The following is a 17,353-nucleotide window of genomic DNA, read 5'->3' as shown; positions in this document are numbered from 1 at the left end:
TATCAGTCTGAAGTTAGAGGAGTCCAATGGTGCTATTTCAGTGGGCTCTTATTTTGATATGCCATAATGAAACACCGCTGACTGAAACGGGTGTTATTTTGGGGGGTGGGGTTTTTTGTTTAGTTTTTTGCCTCTGCGTTGTTATTATCTTTTCATTCCTAATGGTTATTTAAGTCTTAATAATGCACTCATTTACTAGCTTTACTGTTGCGTATTACTATTAGCAGTAGTATTCATTTGTGTTTTATTAAATAACTTCGAGAGCTCCTGCTCTGGAATGTCGCTTTTATTTTGAAATCCGTTTGAGTACGCTCTCATGGTAGTGGGTGGTGTATGGGCGCACTGCTAAACAGTCAAGCAGCGGCTTGTTGCCATGGTTACCAAGGGCCCCCGAACACAACATAGCACAACCCGGCCCGCGACAGAAACCGAAGACATACCGCGCAGGTAAGTGTAAAAATTATTATAAGAACACAAATGAAACCTCATGAAGTCCTATGTGTGGAGTTAAAGAATAGAATCGATCAAATACAATATATAAAGTACAAAAATACCGTCCTATTCTAAAAACACCAATTACATAATAAAACAACATATTTCACCTGCAGATTTATCTTCAATGTCTGAATGGAAACTGAACGAAGACGAGCATTAAAACTCATTAATATCTAAATAATCCTGAAAGTGACGGCCTGCTTGTGACTCCACGTGTGAGTTTTATCGTTTACAGCAGAACTGTTGGTAAAAACCTGAAGCAGCTCAAAAAGGCACTGCACCACCCTGGAAGTGTAAAACTGGTCTCATTTGACCGTTACGTCCCACAATAAGTCTCTGGGTGTTGCTTTTACTGAAAGAAGGCTATGGTTGGTGTATTTGAGGGAGAACAAGAAGATCTAAAAACAGACAACATTGACAAAATAAAAGCTGAATTTAAGTGTAAGCAATGTACTTGTCTGCACCCACCAATCATCTGATTATATTTAACTTGTTTACTGGTGACCTGTCGAGATGACCCCTGCCTTCGCCCTCAGTTACCACTGAGCGACAGTGGTGGGATTCAGGGAGGCCAGAATGAAAGTTACATCAGGAACCAAGTTGAATATTTACTTCAGTTTGCTGCAATCCTATTTTGTGTGGGAACGCTCGTTTCTTCACAGGAGCCGAATCGAAACTGGGAACATGAGCAAGTTGGATTTGCCTGCCGACGACTTTGCAGAAAAGGCCGTTCGGCGGCGAAGAGCTGCGGAAGCGGCGCGAAGGGACCGCATCTTCAACCCCCGGCGGCGCGTGATCGGCCTCGATGTCGACGCTCTGAATCAACAAGTCGAACAGAAGAAACTCCAGCAGGGCGCGGAGAAACAACGGGACAAGGCTTACGGTAAATGTGCCTGATGACGGACAAATGGAGGGTTGAGAAGAACCACATTAAGACAGAACGGACATCAATACAGTCCAAAAGCACTTACGATCACTAATGTGGTCTGTTTGTCCACAGTGGAAAGAGTAAAGGCAGGAGAGATATGTTAGTCACTTTTCAGAAGAGAACGTGAGAGAGAGAGAGAGAGAGACATTAATCATCCATTCATTTATTTATTTATTAATACGAACTACTGACTTGAAAATCTGCTTAAAAATCTGCAATGTCCTGATGACCAATAAGAAAAATGCAGAAAAACAATACCTGTGCCTTGGTCTGTCACTCTGGGTTTTACGTAAACATTAGAAAACAAGCTGAATAGAGTTCTGAATTAAAAAGAGTGAATTAAAGGTTGTATTGTGATGCATTGCAGATCGGACAGGTTGTCAATGTTATATATTTATCTAGAATATCATCATTTAGAAACGGCATTCGTTTGAAAGGTCCATGCTTTGGAATATTTGTCAATTTGTGTGAGACTTCACTGTGATGTTTGAGTGGATTACAGACCTCAGAGTGGCTCTACAGGGAACAAAGATTGTGTTCCACTCCTCTACCTAAAAGCCTCTGGTGAGGAGAACCTGCTCCACTGCTCAAACCAAACACACGACTGCGTTTAGAGTTCTGTGTTTTTGTTTGTTTGTTCTTTCAAATAAATGACAGATGACCTGAGAAATCATCATGATGAAATCCTGCTGCAGCGAGACACTGAAGACAAAGAGAAGCGAGCTTCTCTGCAGGCCGGCCTGGTCCAGTACTGGGCCACCCGTCAGAGAGTGGAGGACTCTCGCGATGCTGATCTCAAGTGTGGCCAGAAGGGGGCGCTCAACCTCACCCTGCCCGAGGATCAACTGGGGCCTGCCAGCATGCAAATGTTCCAGGTAGGCTCAGCTGTGGAAGGCTTGAGGGCTTCAAAGGCCAGTGGAACAATGTCCGGAGAACATTTTAATACGTGACGGAGTTTTAATGATCGACGGCGCGTTTCATGTGCAGGGAGAAGGAAGTGGAGAGGAGCAGATGAGAAGAGAACAAATGAAACAGACAGAGAGAGATCTGCGAGCACAGATGGATGACAATGAGAGAAAGCACATGAGAGAAATGCACAGAGGTGGAGACAAGACACACACACACACACACACACACACACACACACACACACACACACACACACACACACACACACACACACACACACACACACATACTGATGAGCTTACACTCGGTACACTACAGCCTCACTAAATCACATACATGCTTCACGCCTTCCCGCACAAACAATCACACACTCCCACACGCAGCAGCACTCTGCCAGGTGACATTGACAAACGCTCATCCCTGGAAGCTGTAAATACGCGTGAGAGAATGTGTGTGCGTGTGTGTGCGCGTGTCTGTGCGGTGGATGGCAGCTGACGCAGGTGTGAACAACACACTGTCCGACAACACACCCTCTCTCCGTGTGTCACAGAGACGCTGGCGAGCAGAGAGCTGGCGAATCAAGACCTGAGGTGGATTGAGCAGGCGGCTCTCGAGGAGCAGTGCAGGAAAGCTGCTCGCATGGCGCTCGACAACTACAACCAGGCCCTGGTACCCGAAACACATTCTGATGTTGATGCTCAAACCGAAACCCTGAAGGAGTTTCATCACGGTGATCCCTGGTGGGATCGTGAGACGAACGGATGCATACACACACACACACTCACACTCACACACACACTCATGCAGGCAGACATCATTCTAGTACCGAGCAGGTTGGATGGTTAAACAGATTTTAATGAACTTCCTCTATTTGGAAAAGCCCCCGTTTAACCCTCCCCCTTGTTTGCTCCGACGCTCCCAGTCGAATCCTCCACTGGGAGGCGTCACTGCAAATCCTTCGGGTCATGGTGTTCGTCGAGACAATCACGAGGTTTTCCTCTAATGACCGCTCACACGCATGACGCACAAGCAGCTGAGCCGACTGAGTGCGTCTCTCAGGAGTCTCGTCTCCGTGACACACAATGAGACACATTTGAGGTTTTTTCTGAAGCTCCTCGGGGACGACCAGTCACCAGAGCACCAGAGGAGGCCTCACTTCCTTCTGCTCCCACAGGCCGCGGATCAAGCGGCGGAACTGAAGGAGCAGCAGAGGAGAGAGGAGCAGGATGACCTCGCCGAGATGTGGCACATACTGACGTCCGACATGATGACGGAGTGCGTGGACTCGGCGGCGGGAGGCGGCACCCCGCGGGTTCTGCCCGACAGGTGGAAGGGGCTGAGCGCCGAGCAGCTGAGGGGCGTCTTGAGGGAGAGAGACGAGCAGCGCCTTGACGGAGAGGTACCGCAGCGTCTTTCAGTTCTAATGAACTTCGCGGCACTTCATTTGTTCGATCCCGGCCGGCGGAGCGAACAAGCAGATCTCGCTGCTCTTTCACATGATTCGATGGAAACTGGACGGAAGATCCTTTTCATTGCCGAAGTAGATCATTTCTCTTTGTGAAAGAAGGTTCATACGACTTCTTCAGTTTCCAATGTCAACATTAATAACATACAGAAATAGTCTCTGAATGAAAAGGAGTTTTACACTTCCTGTTCAAATTTATGTCGGGTTGATCTTTTAATTCTATTTATTTATTGGGGGTAAAAACAGGAGAGCGGTGGCGGCTCTGCAGCTCTGTGATGAATTTAGCCCAATTTAAAGAAGCTCATACGATCAATAACTGGATCTACCCGGGCGGATATCAGAGCCTCCGGCTGCAGAGCTCACTGGGGTTTGTTTGCACCACTTGTTCTCACCCTTTTCTTGACCTTCTGTCACATAGTATAAATCACACTGGCAGTCCACTGTGGCTATATCTTTTAGTCCAAATGCAAAATCTTTTCTTTCGTCTGCCTCTGAATACAATCTGACCAGTCAGGTTTTCCACACTTGAAAGTAAGACTCACAACCACAGTTCTAAACATGTTGGCGGGTTTCAGCATTCCTCTGATTTCCTCCCGTCTTCAGCGGCGGCGCGAGGCTGACAAGCTTCAGGAGGCCATGTGGGACTTCCAGCTCCTGAAGCTGTCCAGGGAAGCTGAGGAGGAGGTGAGCAGAGCGGCAGAGCTGAGGAGGGAGCGGAGGGTTCGGACGGACCAGTACAACGTGCAGCTGGCCCGGGAGCAGCAGGCACAGTGAGTCCTCTCTCCGCACGACACATCTCTGTATGTTTACTGTAGGGTGATGAAGTAGTTTTGTTGTTTTTGTGTGTTTGTGCTGCAGCCAGGAGTACCTGAATAAGAAGCTGTACACCAACAAACCCTCCAAGGACTACTTCCATCAATTCAACAGCAGCACCCGCTGACCTCCTTAATAAATGTAACTTGTATGTTTGTGGCGTGAAAAAAAAAAAAGGGTCCATATATGATACAGATTGTTCCACGTACTTTATTTTTCAATCATTATATCCAGTTACAGTGTTAAATTCATAATGCAATTACAGTTACATTGGCCCCCCCCACATGTGGTACAGGTCCACCCAGCGTCTGCTGTCCACCCATTACACACTCAGCCGTCACCATGGTGCTAATAGAGCACCGCACATGACACACACTCTCCTCTGCTTTCTCTCACTCCCAGTCAGGGACGAGTTCAACTGTGTTTGAGTTCTGGAGATGCTTTTTTTTTTTTATACATTTTTTTTTTCTCACTTTTTAACCTACAAAATAAGAGTGGTGGGGTGGGGGAAACCAACAACATTGAAAAAGCAAAGGCCAGTGTCCACAGGCATCCTCTCGAAACACAAAAAGCAAAGAGTAAGTGGCAGTCGAGTGAGTATCTGTGTGTGTACAGTCGTCCTTCATTCAAAGCTTGACATTTGCCACCACCAACACTGACGAACACAGATGTTTAGCAGCAGATAGTTGAGTTAGATTATTGGCATATTTTGTCTTTCACGGTTCCTGTAGGAAAATAGATTTTAAATTTTTTTTTTTATTTTAAAAGCTTTGTTTGTCCTGAGTGTGTTTGGTGAACCAACAACACCTCCTTCAGCGCCACTAAACCTTTTTTTTTTTTTTAGACGTCCCACACACACACGCACACACACACACACACACACACACACACACACACACACACACACACACACACACACACACACACACACACACACACACACACACAGGGACCGTCAGGTGACGTTTAGCCAGTGGCAAGCTTTTGTTTGAGTAGAGAGAGAGCGTTGCATTCAGGCGCTCCCTGCGGTACACACCAACTGGCTCACTGCATTCCCGCCCTGCATCACTGTGTCAGACAAAAACTCCACAGATATTCACTGTACTGCAACGCGCTGCTGAATGATTATGGGCATGAAGGCAAATCTCAGCTTTCATTGTAATGCAACTAGCTTCACTAAATGACACGAATGCAAAAACGTTTGAATTTCAAATTTTGATATGTTTGCAAACATCTACAGAACAATGAGTTTTTACTTTTTTTTTTTTTTTACTTTTTTTGTGTTTTTTTTTTTTTTTTCTTCTGTTATCGCTTCTCTGCTATGAACTATTTTTGCTACTCCCAAATCTCACTGCAGGTAATTAAAAAGTGGAACTTTTGAGGTCAAAGCAATAGTACAGAAGGAGAAACAACTTTTCTTTTTTTTTTTTTTATCTGTCAGATTAAATCCTGCACGTTTTTCACAGTTTTATATCAAACATGTTCTCTAAGAGTTGTATTTACATTCAGTGAAAAAAATGTCCTACGTCTACCTACATATCTCATCTCTCCAGTACCTTGAAACCAGTAGCATGTAAACGCCTATAGCACTGAAAAGAATACATTCTCTGTGTTTGATATTTACTTCCATCGTACATAAACCGGCCTTCAGCGCCCGTCTACAGTATCAACTTGCATCGATGAAGATTTGAAAAATAAAACTCGAGAGAGTGCGCCTCCACTCCCCGATCTGCAAATATACATAAATACTGCTCCTTATTTCAGTTTTTGTGTGGTATGAGATGGAGAGGTATGAAAAGATTGTGAAGTAGAGACGACAATGTTTTAATACGGTGTAGAAAGAGACAAGGACAGATACAGAAAGCTACACGTATGTCTCGACACAAAATAAAATTACAGCATCATTTCCAATAATGACATTACACTTCTGGTGGGAAGGCGAGAGTAATGACATCAATCTGGTGCTTAATGCAGACCCAGCAGGCACAGGAACTTAGAGGGAGCATGTACATATCTATAATACTGTATTATGGCTAAATAGATAGATGTAGATGCGGCTATATACACCAGATGCTACTCAGCATGTTCACAGCAAGTTCCCCTTAATGCATCCAATGTTATTTATAGTAAGAAACTTGGCTTTGCTCGATATCAATGAAAACATCTTGATTTATGAAAGTCAAAGGCTTTATATAAATTGTGGAGGAAACGATATATAAAAAAGATGTAATAAATTAAAAGAAATGACAAAAAAGTGAGGCTTTGCATTTGAAAGCAGTTGAGAGAAAAGAAAATGATCCCGACAGATCCAACGGCATTAGACAAACAACACCGTGTGAGAAATCATATCAAACATGATAAACATCTGAGATTCAAGACTTTCTGTCCGTTTTCCATCCGCCATCATCCTCCCTCTTTAATGCACGACTCTGCATCTCAATACGACCGGACCTACAACCCCTGGTTTCTTTCTAAATCTACAACATTCTGCTCATGAGTTGCTGAGGTTAAATAAAAAAATAAAAGAATAAGGAGGAAGGGAAAAGAAATGAATGTTAGTCGTTTAAATTGGTTGTGAAGTACACCAACGAAGGACAATGAGGTTGGGAAGGGGGTCAGTCAGACTTGTATCATGTTGTCCACTGCTTTGGACACTCCTTTGGTCAGAATAGTTCAGTCGATCAGATGATTGCCAGTGGCGTCTGAGTAGTCACCTCATGATTGTGTATTAGTTGACAGATGACATGATGAGCGAGTCAGTAGGGAAGTGGAGCGTATGGGCGCAGGGGTCTTGACGGGTTTTGTCTGATGGTCCCCCGGTGGATTGCGTGGGAGCACTAATCGAGGATGGTGACGGAGTTGGGCATGCCGTTGGTGGCCGAGGGGACGTTGGCGGGGTCCAGCAGGGAGCTGCCCTGCAGACTGTGGTAAACCTCGGGGCCCTCGCTGGGACGGCTGATCTGACTGACCAGGGACTCGTCCATGTTGAGCTCGGTGGTGGCGGCACTGCTGCCGTTGAAGTCCAGGTGATCCTGGCTGCACAGTTTGCTCTCCTCGCACAGGGACGGCTGGCTGGCGGTTCGCTTCTCTTCGAGGTCACTGCAGAGCGTGAAAAACACAGAGGCAAAGGTGCAAAATAACACATCGCATGGCAGCGGAGAGCTTTATCCAGCAATCCCAAAACACCGTGCCAACAGAATTTAAATATTCTTTTAGGAAAGTCACTCGTAACTTCCCTTTGTAATAAGTTGTTTTCATGCTTTACAGAAAATCTTTTTAATCAAATAATCACAATCAAACATTTCATCACCCGCAGCCCCATATGACTTTCTTTCTCTGTCATTGAAAATATGCAGGTAAATTAGCAGGCGAGTGAGGTACTGCCAAGGGATAGGAAATGATTGGATTGGGGATATTAAATCACGTCGGCATACCTTTCTAGAGATCTGCAAAGCAGGAGCAGGCATTAGGGAAGAGAGGGACAGTGAAAGGAACACAGAGGGTTAGGAAAACCAAGCAGTGCTGAGGGAATCGGGGCTGAGTTAGGATTTCAAACAATCGGCAGAAACATCAAGCACATTTCAAAGAAGCGGCAAGAATTGAGTTACGAACCTGTACTCTCCGAAAGTTTCATCCTTCATGGGCCGGGCTTCTGAGTCCATCGGCCCCTCCTCTTTATCTTTCACTGAGGACACAAATCATTGGATTTCATTATCAGCCAGATCTCCGCCACGTTTCTCTCTAAGCCACTGTCTTCCACGCTGATAACGACCGGCTGTCAGAGAGCAAGATAACGGGGAGTTCGTGTAAAGATTTAGTCTTTCTTCACAATCTACGATTCCGCTCGGTTCGTCTTCTGAGCTCGTGATGATATAATAACCACTGATGTTTGTGTTGCTAATTCAATTCCAAACTGCTTTAATAATTAATTTTGTGGACGTATAATGCCAGCAGACATGGTCAGATTTATTATTCAATTAGTCGTTGCTTTTAGCACAAAGAGTTTCGCCACGCGATCGCTCCCGTGTGTGGAAAGAGCTGGAAAGCTCAGGGTTCTTTCTCTCCGTTTAATCATCCAGGAACCCTCAGGTTGCAGCTCCTCTTGTGCTTTGTGATTATTATTTCTCTCTCTCTTTTTTTTTTTGAAGGACAAATCCCCTCACAGCAAGGAAGGCAAAGCTTAAAAGGTCTGTCTCACTCCACGTTAGGGTAGATTAAAGTGAAACTGTTCAAGTAATTGAAGTGGGACTGTGAGGTTTATGAAGTTTTAAAATGAGACGGTCTGAATGTCCTGCTGTTTCATCCTTACATAAACACTGTTGCAGGTTTTATGGCTGCAGACCGGAGCTGTGTTAGTGCCTCAATGCCTAGGCAAGGTTTGAAGAATACAAGCAAACATTTCTACTCATCACTTTGACTTGCACTTGCCTGAGTATTTTCCTCCTTTATTCCTCCTGATGAAGCAGATGATGAGCAGTGTCAGCAGCAACAGCACGATGGCGCTCACCACACCAATGAACCAGCCCTGGGTCGCAAAGCTCGGCTGCACCTCAGTCACTTCTTCGGGGCACAAAAAACAGAGAATGGCGGGGGGATAAAAAGAGATTATTTGAATTTTTTTTTTTGTGGTGTGGTGGAAACGGGCGGCATAAGAAGATTGCAGGGTATGAGAAGGGGAGCTGAGACGAGATAAAAGCGCGAGCAGAATCTGGAACAAAAGAGACGGAGCATTCTGCATTCTGACAGCGTGGCGTTTCACCGGGGAACCAAAGAAGACGGCAAAACACGGCAAACAAACACACGTAATGGATCACTTCATATGGCGAACCAAGCCGTCTTTGAAAACACTTCACAGGAAGAGAAGGAACCGCGAGACACTGTCAGCTGGATCAGGCTTTATATTTAGATGTGGAAAAACCCAGAGAGAGCGGGCGAGACAAAAGGAGAGGCTACCTGTTCCGTTTGTGTCGATTTCTATCTCGTGGAAGGTGTTGTTGTTGTATATGAAGTGTAGCCAGTAATGAGTGCCTGGAGTCAGGCCCTGGAGCTGGTGGGAAGACTGAGAGGAGTTCACCTTCTCCGTCTTCTTGCCCTTGCTGCCCTCTGCCAAGACAAAACATGAGAATCAGCTTCCTTCTTCTTGTTGAGAACAATGTTACCACAGATACAACCAACAGCTGTAATGCATTGCCTATATTTTTATTATGATCCCTGACGGTGTGTGGAAAGTTTTGAGCAGGAAGTTCAGATTTTGTCATGAAGGTTTTGGAGCTTGAACCAGAAAAGAGGGCCACTCATAAGAACTTGGAATCTCTTCCCAGTCTGTAGTGGTCAGTATTTATCAAAAGTGGTCCATAGAAGGAAAAACCAACGATATCAACCAAGTTTCTTTGACTAACGAGGCCTCTGAGGCTCCATCTCACAACCTCCAGGACTTTAAGGATCCATTCTGGTGACTGACACTATATGACGCCTTCAGAGGTCAACTGGAGTCCATACCTCAACAAGCATTAGGCAGGTGGTTATAACATCATGGCTGATGAGTGTATATTAGTTTGCGTATTCTACCTTTTTTCCTGAAATACTGGATCTGGAAGTCAACATTCCTGTGTCTCTTCTTGGCTGTCCAGGTCACATTAGCTGAATTCTCCCCGGGCGACACGCTGATGTTCACCGGCGGAGCTGCGATGCATCCAGACGATAAGGTCAGATGTGTTATCTATTGCAATCTGCAGGTGGCGTACAGACGATTATATAAGGATACCAAGTTGGTGTTTTTACCTCCATCAAGTGTGGTGGCACCCCTCATTATGATGGGTTCTCCATCGCCGGTGTCAGTGCGCCCCCTGAGGTAGAAGCGGTAGTGGCTCTGGTGGTCCAGCTTTCTCAGCGTGAGCTGGGTGACTTCGGGGTCATCTATTACTTCGACCTGCATGGGGTTGTCATCGCTCTCTGTAACTGCCCAGAGCAAAGCCACGAAAACATTCAATCACAGTTTGATCTCCAACACTGATCTGGAAGACAAGTGACTGACCGATGACTGTAATTAAGATGCTCTGCTATCGACATGTTCCCAGCGTTATTGATTGAGCAGGAGATGAATCGTGTGGCAGTTCTGATGTCGTATTTGACAATCATTGATGAGGTATAGGAACCAGATTTTAATGTATGTACAATAAGGTCGTAGATGACGCTTACTTTGTTGGTACTGCAGTAAATATCCAACAAGGACTCCGTTGGGTTGGTCAGGAGGTGTCCAGTGGAGGGTCATTTCTGTCTCTGATGGGCTGTCCAGCATCAGGGACATGGGAGGACCGGGGACTGGAAGAAACAAATATGACCGATTAAAATGCACACGTGTCAAAATTGGATTATTTCGCTGTTCTTATCTATTGACATGATGAAGCTCAATCTTATCTTCCCCACAGGAGAGTATCATTGTTCTTTTTGGGACTTGGACAGTAAAATAATCTAATGGAAGATTGTAGATGCCACTGATGCATCTAGTATGTGTGAGATTGAAACATTTCTAAATGCTTAAACTGATAGAGAACCATATATATTCCTGATAGCTGATGTTTTAGGCACTAATGAAGATATTGTTTTCTGTCTCTTCCTTTCTGGAATTTGAATTTGATTGAAGGAATAAAACAAACTAATTATGAACAATCTTTACTTTCCTACACTGCGGCGCACTCCACCACTATTCTGTGAATACCAGTGTGATTTCCTTTGCTGTAACCTTGTACTTTCCCTCCTGTCCTGTGAAGCTCTCTCACTGTCTCTGAATGTCTGTGATTGAACCTTCTCACCCAGTTTCCATCTATGACCTTCCTCAGTTCTTCCCTTAACTCTCACCTCCCTCGTGAGTGTCGAAGGGCAGCGCCTCAGAAGGGGGTCCCTCTCCTTTTTTATTGTACACAGCGACGGCCACCACGTAGCGGGAGTACGGCCTCAGATCACTGATGACCTTCTTCGCCTCATTGGACCCGGTCTCCACCACCATCGTGCTCCCCGACTCCCTGGACCTTCTGCCTCGTTGATGGCTCCTGGAGCCCACCCTGGTCAAGTAGATCTAAAGAAATGACGAAAGCGAAAAATATGACCAGTGTCTAAAAGCCATTTTAAATAATGAAATAAAAGTTTGTATTGTTTGTAAGACTATTATCTATTATGAAGGCGAGATCATCAAAAATAAGATGAAATTCTCCTCCTTACAACCTTGAAACTACCAGGAACTGGTGCCTCTGCTCAGCCAGCATGAGGCTGCTTCCACTGGAAAAACAATCATTTCTTATTCATGAAGATGTCAGAACAAACAAGCGAGGAGGAACAGCGACAGTACCTTGTATCCGAGAAGGTGTCCTCTGACTGTGTCTTTGTTTACTTCTGCCCAGGTCACTTCGATCGTGGTGCTGTCTATTAGTTCAACACCAACATCCATTGGAGCCTCTAACGGAACTGAGAGATCAGGGTATTCTTAGTAAAGTCCGTTAGTAGAAAACTGTCTCGAAACCACGTTTGAAAGTGTTTTACCATCTTCTCCTGAGTATCCGATCACAATATCTGGCTCGGGTCCGTCCCCTTCCTCATTGACAGCTTGGACTTTGATATCAAAGGCGGAGAAGTTTCCAATATCGCTGACAACGAAAGGCGGCGCCGTCGTGTAATTCATGTGCCAGTTAGGTCCACTGCCCACCACCCTCCTCCACAGCACCCGGTACTTGAAGCCAGGCCCATTCAAGTGACGTTTGTCCATTTTCTAGAATGACGGGAAATCCAGCTGATGGGATGGAGCGTTTTTACGTTGTTGCAGTTGATGATGATGCAGTTGGGTGATACGTTTACCTGCCAGGTGACGAGCAGAGTGCCTGGATCTACAGACTCACTCCTGACGTCCTCGGGGTTACTGTCCGGAGCTGCAATTGATGAAAAATGAGAGCTAAATTCAAAGATGTTTCTTTGTGATTCAAAAAAGAGGTAGTTAGAATAAGACACTGGCTTTTACCCTGAGCAAGCGTATTGTGGATTTGAGACGGCTTGCTGGGGTCACTTTTACCCACGTCATTAATGGCAATGACCCGGAAACGGTAAGATATGTAGGCCCACAGAGGGAGGGTGGCCCGCGCCACATTTCCTTGTACTCTCTTCAACTCCTCCCAGCCCCTCTCTTTTGAACCTTGGTCTTCAAACTCCACCACATACTCTGTAGAAGCACAGCCGTGGTGAGATAGAGACAGATAGGGAGAAAACCACAAGCAGGAATTAGAAACAAGTGAATAAGCGCTCTGGAGACACTCAGAGCTAACATTTGTTTAAGTGTGTTTTTACATATTTACAGAAGAGAAAAAACTTCTTTCTTCAAACACAAATTAGTAAGTAAGTAGTAAACCTTGCACAGCGCTGTTGTGGTCATCTCCAGGAGTCCAGCTGAGAGTGATGGAGCGATATTTTGGATCAGTGATCTGGAGGAGAGACGGCGGGTCCGGACGATCTGACGAGCAGAACAAAATTCACAATCCAACAACTGTCAGCACATTGCATATCTATATATTAAAATTCAAAGAAAGATAAAGTTTTGTTTTGTTTTTTACTTTGGAATCACAATTCAACAAACTGAAGGTGTTGCGGTCTCAGCCTTAATTGTAGCTACTGGGTGATCTTACCACACAATGTAAGCGTGCCACTGGCTTCAGCCATGTCCATCTTTGTGATGACCTGACAGGTGTACACGCCCTCGTCATCGGGTCCCACGTTGGCCACCATGAGGTCTTCTCCTTCAAAAGTGTATCTGAGAAAAAATAAACAATAATAATTCTCCTCTTTACTAGTAATTACCACCATGTGTTGACCTCCTTATTCAAAATGAAAAAAAAAAAAGACAAAAACCCCCCAAAAAACAATTTAAGTCTCACTTTTCGTCACTGTGAGATTCAAACAGCTTGTGGTCATTCTTCCTCCACTGGATGAGCGGGACGCCGAGTCGGGGGTCGCTGAGGGCCTGACAGGTGAAGATTGCTGTGTTTCCAGGCTGCACCTTCTGCGCCTGCGGAGGTGACAGGATCACTGTCCTGTCTGGAACAGACAGCACGGAGGGACACAAAGCTGAGACGAGCCGCAGGAGGTGCAAATAACATCAGCTGCTAAGCGACAACGTGTGTGTGTGTGTGTGAGTGTGTGTGTGTGTGTGTGTGTGTGTGTGTGTGTGCGCGCATCTCACTCACTGAACACTTCGAGCTCAGCAGCGATGGACAGGTTGGTGTTCAGTATAGAGCAGACGTAGGTGCCCTCATCGTCGCGGGTGACATTAGCGATCTGAAGTCCCCCGTTGATGAGTTGGTTCATTCTGTAATCTGCCAGGAGGGAGGAGATTCTGCCCCCCTCCCTAAAAAATACACGCACAATAAAAAGCAAGCGATTAGCACACAGAAAAGCTCCAAGCGACTAACACAGGCTGATAAATCCACCAGTTTAATTGCCATTGTGCTTACTGTGCTGAAAAAAACAAGGCCGGGTTGGATACCTGCCACACTGACAGAATCCACACTCACAGCCCAGATGTCACAACATTTGGTTGGTAATCTATGCACAAGAAGAGCTACCTACGCAATAATCTCACGTTTGTGAAATCTGCCAATTGAAAATGTACAAAACAAGTTTACATTAAGCGCGAGGAAATCGTCTGGTGCCTCACCAAAGGACTTTAGGTTTAGGCGAGCCGAAGGTTTCACACTCCAGTAAAGCTTTCTGGCCCTCTGTAAACGTGTACGTGTTCCCGTCCTCCGTGAGGATCTGTGGAGACAGCTCTGAAAAGACAGCGTATGCACAGAAATCAGACACACGCTGATTCACACACACACGAACACACGTTCAGTTGAAGCAGGCACTCACCGATGACGTAGACGTTGGTGTTGGTGAGGATGGCTCCGTGTTTGTTGGTGGCCTGGCACTGGTAGATGGCAGTGTCTCCAAAGTTGACATCCTCAAGGATGAGCGATCTGCTCGGCGTCAGTCTATGTCTGGGGTCCTTATCTATCTCTGTGATGGAGGAAAGTCTGTCAGCGCCATCAGACAGGCCCCAGCATGTGTCAGTGGAGGGACGTCTGCACCGACCTGAGAGGGGGATGCCGTTGATGGTCCAGCTGATAGCAGGGGAGGGGATGCCATCTGCCTGACAGTCCAGTCTCACATTCTCGCCTGGAGCGTACAGCTGACTGACCGGCTCTTTGGTCCAGTACGGAGCAGCTGCAGACGACAGAGTCTGGCTCAAGACAAACAACTCACCTCCACTTTCGTGTTACAAAGCAACAACATAAAATACTGACAAGGCTCACGCACAAAAACGAAGCAACCACTGATTAAACCATTTCAACCATAGAAACTAAAACTATTTTAGGCTTTCAATGTGAAAAAGTGTAATTCTGCAAACACATGTTGCCACATTTGTACATAATATGGCAACATAGATCCATGTATTTGATGATGGCGTGTGTATAAAATGGCCGATATGTTCTTGCAAGCAAAGGTCCATCTGTTTACTTTCATGGTAACATCACTATATTTCTACATGATCATTTAAATTCTGTTTGTGGCAGAGCTTTTCTTCTCATGATCCCTCATATATCAAGATTAATAGAGCTAAACAGGTCTTACTTAGTTTCACAGCACGATTTTTAATGTCTGATATTCAAAGGTTTACTGATATCAAAAAAAATTGTCTGAATTGAGCAAACTAAGACTAAAACAAATCTTCACAATGTACTCCTGAATGATGGGAGTGACTATGTGTTTATAAGCAGACAAACCTTCCACAGTCACTGTGTAAGTGTGCACAGCTTTCCCCTGTGAGTTCTCGGCCATGCACTGGTATTCCCCACCGTCTGTTTCTGAGATATTAGTGAAGCGCAAACGACGGTCGAACATCTCTTTGGTAGTGCGAGACTCCGACAGCTCGCCGTCCTTCCGCAGCCACGACACTTTAGGAGTTGGTCTGGAGAGAGAAGGAAAGTTTAAAAGAAAAGGATTAATGCGAAGGGAAAACATCTAGAGAGAGAGAGAGCGAGAGAGAGAGAGAAGACGAGCATAAATTAAAAGTAGAAGACAGCGAGAGGCAGAGTTGGCAGGAGAAAGCATTAATGGAACGAAATGGAACAGATGAGGGGAAGGTAAGATGGATTAAGAGGAGCGGCTTATGTTTTTTGATTGATGGGGAATGAGGCACAAACACACGCACAAACACACGCACACGCACACGCACATGCACACGCACACGCACACGCACACGCACACACACACACACACACACACACACACACACACACACACACACACACACACACACACAAACACACACACACACACACACACACACACACTCGTGCATGCACACACACTCACAGGCCTTGGACGATGCACTCGAGCTCCAGGGTCTGGCCCCTGAGGGTGTGGTACGTGCTGTGGCCTCCAATAGGTCTCATCATGTGGGGCCTCCTGTTCCGCGGTACCGAGTTAGCTGGACAAAGAGGAGGTGGAAATCAAAAGACAAAGAGAGAGAGAGAGAGCGAGAGCGAGAGAGAGAGAGAGAGAGAGAGAGAGAGAGAGAGAGAGAGAGAGAGAGAGAGAGAGATTGACTCATACATATGTATGGGTAATTTTCAGATTGCAGTGCTGCTGACACAGCAGCCACTTCAGAAAGTCGCAATCACAAACACACACGTGGCGCACAGAGCTAGGACTTTACATCCCCGTATAGACCTCCTCCACACACAGAGAGGTCTCATGTTAACACATGTGTTTCTTTCTGACCTCTAGTCGGGCCACAGATGCTAACAGCCACATCGCAGTGTGAGCTGCATCTCATTACAGCTGGGCCGAGGAGGTGATCGGCCTCCTGCCGGCTCTGGGAGTTCTGCTGGATACGGTCGCTGCTTTGGTCAGCACAACACGCCCCCACATGGGGGGAAGTTGACTTTGGTTTAACGACGGAGCCTCAGTAGGACCCAACAAATATCTTACCGCATGCACCAATTTGATACAGACCACACAAGGAAAATAGAAAGAAAAGCCCAATTTCTGTGGATATTTGCAAACAGCCTGTGCAGGTTTCACCGCGTAGTGTTGGTCAGTCAACATGTCAGTTTGCTTCAACTCAAACCAGCGTTTCTCTACAGTTGTAGGAAGGAATGTTGTGAAAACTGGAACACATCTCCTTTATTCCGGTGCTAAATTTTGGGGTGTCGGTGGCTTTTAGATGGACACTTCAATCCACACATACACACACTCATGACGCCTTCAGGAGAAATTGTTATTACTTCTTATTTTGATGAGCCTGAATCATTTCTTCTTTGATCACCACAGATAAAATCCAGCATGTCTGCAGCCACAAACTGTTGGACAATGTGGAGTGGTTGGCACTGCTGCCCTGCGTTAAGAAGTTTCCTGGTTTGAACCTGGTTTTTCTTTGTTCAATCCAAACACAAACATAGGTGGGGTGTGAAACATAAGGCCTGTGGACCAAAATCGTCCCGCAAGAGGCTCCCATACAGCCAAACCACTAAGTAAATGGTAAAAATTTCCAAGAAAACATGGATTTTTTTTTTTTTTTTTTTTACAAATTTCTTAAGCGTAGTGGACACGAGCTGAGATATCGGTGATGCTGCCTGTAAAGATAGCTGCTTGGTTGCTATCAAACGAGCCTCAAAGCCATGTTGTCAGGGGGAGTTTATATAAACAGGTATAATGCA

General features: G+C 45.6%; 2 protein-coding genes across 2 annotated transcripts in view; one reads left to right on the top strand and one right to left on the bottom strand.

Annotated features, from left to right (window-relative positions):
- Window positions 1-1,179: 1,179 nt before the first annotated feature.
- ribc1 (RIB43A domain with coiled-coils 1) lies at window positions 1,180-4,737 on the top strand (the record flags this gene model as incomplete). The annotated part of the gene is made up of 7 exons (XM_080468570.1): window positions 1,180-1,378; window positions 2,081-2,298; window positions 2,411-2,525; window positions 2,883-3,001; window positions 3,507-3,731; window positions 4,401-4,567; window positions 4,656-4,737. 7 exons carry the CDS (start codon window positions 1,180-1,182, stop codon window positions 4,735-4,737), a joined length of 1,125 nt encoding a protein of 374 aa, XP_080324696.1.
- A 1,175-nt stretch (window positions 4,738-5,912) lies between these two features.
- Window positions 5,913-17,353, bottom strand: part of l1cama (L1 cell adhesion molecule, paralog a) — a 39,751-nt gene continuing 28,310 nt past the window's right edge. The window contains exons 7-27 of the mRNA XM_080470393.1: window positions 16,008-16,122; window positions 15,416-15,600; window positions 14,724-14,855; window positions 14,502-14,648; window positions 14,305-14,416; window positions 13,835-13,995; window positions 13,526-13,685; window positions 13,277-13,401; window positions 13,003-13,104; window positions 12,619-12,816; window positions 12,459-12,529; window positions 12,147-12,372; window positions 11,956-12,071; window positions 11,469-11,685; window positions 10,809-10,931; window positions 10,392-10,568; window positions 10,179-10,292; window positions 9,564-9,713; window positions 9,039-9,170; window positions 8,223-8,295; window positions 5,913-7,709 (exon numbers count right to left, since the gene is read on the bottom strand). Of these exons, the coding sequence (XP_080326519.1) occupies window positions 7,448-7,709; window positions 8,223-8,295; window positions 9,039-9,170; window positions 9,564-9,713; window positions 10,179-10,292; window positions 10,392-10,568; window positions 10,809-10,931; window positions 11,469-11,685; window positions 11,956-12,071; window positions 12,147-12,372; window positions 12,459-12,529; window positions 12,619-12,816; window positions 13,003-13,104; window positions 13,277-13,401; window positions 13,526-13,685; window positions 13,835-13,995; window positions 14,305-14,416; window positions 14,502-14,648; window positions 14,724-14,855; window positions 15,416-15,600; window positions 16,008-16,122 (3,098 nt within the window). The 3' untranslated portion in view covers window positions 5,913-7,447. The remainder of the gene's footprint in view (window positions 7,710-8,222; window positions 8,296-9,038; window positions 9,171-9,563; window positions 9,714-10,178; window positions 10,293-10,391; window positions 10,569-10,808; window positions 10,932-11,468; window positions 11,686-11,955; window positions 12,072-12,146; window positions 12,373-12,458; window positions 12,530-12,618; window positions 12,817-13,002; window positions 13,105-13,276; window positions 13,402-13,525; window positions 13,686-13,834; window positions 13,996-14,304; window positions 14,417-14,501; window positions 14,649-14,723; window positions 14,856-15,415; window positions 15,601-16,007; window positions 16,123-17,353) is intronic.

Source organism: Lipophrys pholis (assembly GCF_963383615.2).
Source record: "Lipophrys pholis genome assembly, chromosome: 8".
NCBI lineage: Eukaryota > Metazoa > Chordata > Actinopteri > Blenniiformes > Blenniidae > Lipophrys > Lipophrys pholis.
Note: the sequence above shows the minus strand (reverse complement) of the source record. Positions and strands in the feature narration are given on the sequence as shown.